The following is a 6,000-nucleotide window of genomic DNA, read 5'->3' as shown; positions in this document are numbered from 1 at the left end:
CACTTGGCTAAGTGCTAATGTATGCAATTAATGCCACAAAACAGTAAGTTGTTGTAACTCAGACAAACAATGTCCAGTCTGCCCCAAACTTCACATGTCTGATAATAGCCCTGATCTGAAGACATCTACATATTGATATTCAGTTATAGTCAAAGCACCATCTGCTGGCAGCAGGAAGTGTGACACATCAAAATGACTTTGCTATTTTGTTCCCAGTTCACTGTTTTCCTAAGGCCACCTGGTGGTGTTGGCCCCGGGTGCGAGGGCCCTTTCGACGCTGCTTGCAGCTTTAATTAATATTAAAGTTATCAATGTTTTTCATTTTCATAACTCCTGACACCAATTAAAAATGTCATAGTAACAGTAATTTAAGTAAAACAGAGGCAAATATCGAAGCCTGAGTCTTTGAGGCCTTTTTAATGATGTTTAGTTTGTCAAGTTAATTACATTCTTTTACATTAAAATGAACAGTAACTACAGAATATTTAGAAAAAAAATCTAATTTAATGTCTGCTCTTAACACTCTTCTTTAATATTTCAATTACTTTGTAAACATTTGGCAGTCCAAAACATCCAGTACTAACTTCAAAAGAAGTTTCATTCACTTTGTCCATTTTCTTGGATGGGAGGTGCTCTTTTTGGACGCTGGTGATGCTAGATATGTTAAAGTTTTAAAAGGAAGTTAGGGTTTATTCTTATGTTTTCTGGTTTCTTGTAGCTACACACAACTGAAAGATGAAGCTCGCTGGATTTATGCTCCTTCTCATCAATTCAGTGGCCTCCATCAATCTCAAATACATCTCCAAGAGGAACTCAGGTACGCTAGTTATTTTATTCCACTTATAATCATTTCAGACCAGCAGTATACGCTAAAAAAGTTTGATTTAAGCTTTTAGTTTAGATTTAAGCTTTTCTATTTTTTAGAGCAAGCTTGGCAAATATGATAACCCATGGTTGAGGACCAAATTAACTGAGTGCAGACTGGAGGGTCAGTCCTAGAGCTCTTCCTGGGATCTGTTGGAGACGTCCAACAGATTGTTTAGGTGCAGAGAGAGGCAAATTAAAAATTACATAGAAAATTATACTAAAGATATGGGACAAATATTCTGACTGAAACTCTCTGACTGTTCCATCCAGGTATTCTCTGCTTTTATTATTTTTATTTCTTAAGCATTCCATTTTTATTCTTAAGTATTTTTCCTTTTCATGTAAAGCACTTTCAATTACCATTGTGTATGAAATGTGCTATATAAATAAACTTGCCTTGCCTTTGCCTTGTTTGTGGTGGTCAAGCCACACTTAGTGTTTGGTTCAAACTCATGGAATGATGGGCATTCACAGTAAATGCAGTGTTGTCACCATTGGTGAAAAAAGGCACCTTGCTTCTGTTGTCTGATGAACTGTTTACAAAAAAAGCAATGTATTGGTTTGTTTGGATTGGTTTGGTGAAGTTTTCTTTTTCTTTCTTTTTTTCTTTTTTTTTAAGTAAAGAACATCTACATGATCACATAACTCTTTTTTTCCCTGTTGCTGCATTGTGTGTGTGTATTTGTGTGTGGGTGCGGTGTGCGATGAGCAATTATGTTATCAGCACCAAACGGGCATTTATGTGGGTGGTAAAAACACAGAGGCAATCTCAGCTGTCAGTTTCTCACCCAGCCAGAGATTTCAGAGTTTGGCATGTATGTTTTACTGTGCCAGCAAATAAGCATAAATGTTTCCTGTTTTTTGAATACACATGATTAACATGTGAGACATTGGTTTATAGTAATTTGTGTGTAATGCTGCTGAAAATAAATAAATAAATAAATAAATAAATCAGCAAACACCACTTGCCACAAAATCATTAAGACACATTGTATTTTTGTTGCTCATGTTTCCTCTTTGGTGGTTTAATGGAAGGAATAATCCACATACTGCATGTGTCAGCACATGGAATTCTGGAAAAAGAAAAAGGTAATCCTTCTCTGAAGATTTTCTTTGTAGACTGTTTGTATGTCTTGAATTTGCATCTCTCACATCAATTTAATGGATCTATTATGTAGTTGTTCCTTTTACTTGCATCTGGTGCTTGGAGAGTGTTAGTTTTGAATCTTGAATTTTGTGTACTGTTGTCTTGTTTTTCTGTATTTCTAGCTTTCTAGCAACAGATTAGGTTTAATCAAGACTTCCTTCAGCTTTGTCATGGTGTGTTTTTAATTGAAACAAGAAATAAATTAGTATTGATTTTAGAGAATTTGTTATATTGAAGGGTTTATGTCAGAAGCTAACACTTCTGCAATGCATTAATAGATTTGGTGGAAAGTGGTTGTTCTTGAAATTATTGCAAAATCTCACAAATGGCTCCGGTTTCACAAAGCACAGTGTTTGTGTGTAAATCTTAACATTTCATACATAATATTTGCTACATGTAAATATACAGTGGCCGAGATAGGTCAATGCGCTGCAACTGAAGAAAACGCATGCAAATTAAGAAAACATCATGTCGTCATATGTTTGACAACATATGTGCTGCAAATACTTACAAAAAACAAACAAACAAACGTTATCTTGTATCTAAAAACGTTTTACTTGATGGTTATACCACCTGTCACTTTTTAGAATCATTTCTCTTGAAGATATTGTGAAAATCTTTCTCAAAACCATATGAAACCTACATTTTTTACATTTTTTGAACTTGACACATGTTTTGTATTTGATTTCTAAAATAATAATAATATATTTTCTTTTTTATGGAATAAATTTTTATTCATGGATACTAGTCATTCAGTGTTTAAATGGATATGTACCATATGAAAACTGTTTTTAGTGGGCATAATAATGTCACATACAATATTCATGATGATGTATATGCAGTTTGTTAAAGTCTGTTGTAACATTTAGCTTAGTATTCATAGTCTTGTCTTTTGCTTATACAAATTATTAAATAAATGTAACAAATAGACATATATTGAGTTTTAGGTGTACTTATTAATTATCTCATTGTAGATTAGGTCCTAAAAAGAAAAGCAGTCTGTTTCTATCAGGCCTGGATTGGCCATCTGGAGCACCTGGTGACTAATTTGGCCTGATGCCCACTCATTTATTCATTTATTCATTTATTCAAAAAAAAAAAAAAAAAATTGTTACTTTATTTTATTGCCTGCCCATTGCAAACAAATGATTTCTAAATTTAGCATTCGACATTAAAACAATAATAAATTGTCAGTCTGCTAGTCTTGACTTGCAGTGCTATAATGTGCCTTACATCCAGCGAACAGCTTCCACAGTGATGTAGACAGGTGGAGCTGTGAGGGTTTTACTCAAAAGAAAAGCCTTCCATAAAGACATAGCAGAATGCAGTGACCTGGGTGGCATTTTTTGATGAATCTTGGCTCTAAAGAGGGTTTTTTAAATTTTTATTTGCAGGGTTACAATCGTTAAATATTACCTTAATCAGTCAAAATGTCCTTGTCATCTCAAATGCTGGAAAGTAAGCCTTTCTTAATGTTTTGTCTTACATCACTGATTAGAAAATTAATTGTCTTCTATCTACACCTTATTATTATAAAATATGTATTGTAATCTAATTATAAGCTATAAATTGTCCCTTGAGTGTCTCAAGATTGAGGAAATGCATCTTTTGTACTGTAGACATTTCTATATACAGAGTAATTTGATGAGCATAATAACTGAAAAAGGAATAAGCAAATTAAATTAACTTATATTTTACTAGCTAATACTAATCTAATTGTCTGCTGTAAAGACATGACTTGTGTCAGTGTTTGTATTTGTAGCCAAGTATCAATGCAAAGTATCAAGCTACATTTCATGCTCATCAATCACTGTAACACAATGGCCAAAGTTAAACCTATTTCAACTTTGACCACATTTGCAAAAGTCAAAACTACCACTGTGCATGTTTGTGTTCTATTCTAGAGGTGTTCAAACAATGCCTGGATCCTCCTGAGCACATTTTGAAGCTTCTCTGTGGGTATTCCAGAAAGCAAGGTTAACTTACTGTCACACACATATACTCTGAACTCCCAGTTGTTTAACCCAAACCTTGCTTAATCAAGGTATGCAGGTTCCAAAACCATGATCTGGAGTAAGTTCAGCCAACCCTGAGTATGAAACTCAGAGTAAACAGTGACTACACACACACTACACACTAACCACCAATTGCTCCTCAGGTGCCACAGCAAAAATTGCTGCCCACTGCTCCGGGTGTGTGCATGTTCACTACTCAGTCACTACTCCTAATGTGTATGCATTAACTGAATGAGTTAAATGCAGAGGACAAATTCTGAGTATGGATTACCATACTTTGCCATTTACGTGTCACTTTCACTAAAAAGAGAGATGGATTGACCTAAAAAAATCAGTCTGTGCTTTCAAAGATAATATGGCTGTATAAGTTTATTTTTTATGTTTAGCCATTTTACTTCCACATTTGTTGTAAGATGTATCATATATTATATTGTGATACATTTATTATAGAAATACATTATATAGAAAATATCATGTTTTCCAGCAGCAAAGCCATCATGTCAGAAGTGAGGGGGACAGAAATCTCAGGTGTAATAAGTTTTTATCTGACCTCTATGTAATTGACAGATTTTTTTTTATCTCATCTCTTGCTTTTATTTGTCTAAGAAATCAAATACACAATAACCACTAATATCTATAATATTTTTTCCCCTATATTTTCATTATGACAATTTTATGATTGGTTTATGTACTACAAACACTTGTGCAAGTCCTCATGGATTTTATACAATGTAATATAGTATCTAGTATCTTATGCTCACCAAGACTGCATTTATTAAATAAAAAATGCAGTAAAAACAGCAAGATTGTGAAATCTTACAATTTAAAATACCTGTTTCCTATGTCAAAATATTGTAATGTGTAATTTATTCATGTGATGCAAAGCTGAATTTTCAGCATCATTACTCCAACCTTCAGTGTCACATGATCCTTCAAAAATCATTCTAATATGCTGATTTGCTGCTCAAGAAACATTTTTAATTTTATCAATGTTGAAAACAGTTGTGCTGCTTAATAATTTAATAATGTGCTGCTTAATAATAATTTGTGGAAACTGTGATACTATTCAAACATTTGTGGTAAGATTAAAATGAAGATTATTCATCAGTCTTGCATGAAATTAAAAAAAAAATGAAAGTGAAGACATTTATAATGTTACAAAATATTTATATTTAATAAATGGTTTAATAAATTTAATAAATAAATGTAATAAATGCAAATAAATCATGTTCATTGAACTTTCTATTCATCAAAGAATCCTGAAAAATAAAATGTGTGGTTTCCACAACAATATGAATCACCACAACTGTTTTCTCCCCTGTGTCTGCCTCCGCTCCACCACCCTACTGAAATTGTTGTTTATTTTGGTGCTGTGTCTGGGCATCGGGAGCCGCCCATAGAAAGGGCAAGTGTTGTCACGACTGTTTAGGTTTTGTTATGTTGTTGTTGTTGTTGTTGTTGTTGTTGTTGTTGTTGTTGTTGTTGTGTTTTTTTTTTTTTTTTTAAATGTCATGTCATGTGATTCTCTGTTCCCCTCATGTGATCTTGTTGTGTGGTTCCTTGTTTCATGTGTGATATTCTAATTGGTTCCTTTGTCAATGTTTCTTGTTTTCATTGGTTCCTTTATTTCATGTGTCATGTTCTTATTGGTTGCATTGTAATGTGTTCCCTGATTCATGTATTTAAGCCCTCATGTTTGCCTTGTCTGGTTGTCATATATTGAAGAACGTTATGCTGTCATGTCTTGACATGCCCTGACATTTGTGCTTAATGGAAAAGGTGTCATTACACTGTATTCAGCACAAACTAGGCTACCATAATATGTGAGCAACATGTATGTACATGTTTGTATTTTTGGAAGAATAACGTTTATGCATGGTAATTGAAAAAACAAAAAACTTAAGTCACTGAAATAAGGCCAAAAAACAAATATTAAATGTGTTCACAAGACTTCTGGGTATTGGAGGTTGT

At 33.4% G+C, this 6,000-nt stretch overlaps 1 protein-coding gene across 1 annotated transcript in view; it reads left to right on the top strand.

The window, feature by feature from the left end:
• Positions 1 to 510: 510 nt before the first annotated feature.
• LOC125243904 (X-linked interleukin-1 receptor accessory protein-like 2) overlaps positions 511 to 6,000 on the top strand; it is a 567,738-nt gene continuing 562,248 nt past the window's right edge. The window contains exon 1 of the mRNA XM_048153770.1: positions 511 to 817. Coding sequence (XP_048009727.1) covers positions 736 to 817 — 82 coding nt within the window. The 5' untranslated portion in view covers positions 511 to 735. The remainder of the gene's footprint in view (positions 818 to 6,000) is intronic.

The sequence above is a fragment of the Megalobrama amblycephala genome, linkage group LG13, assembly GCF_018812025.1.
Source record: "Megalobrama amblycephala isolate DHTTF-2021 linkage group LG13, ASM1881202v1, whole genome shotgun sequence".
NCBI lineage: Eukaryota > Metazoa > Chordata > Actinopteri > Cypriniformes > Xenocyprididae > Megalobrama > Megalobrama amblycephala.
The sequence above is the reverse complement of the archived record's forward strand: the minus strand, read 5'-3'. Positions and strand labels throughout refer to the sequence as shown.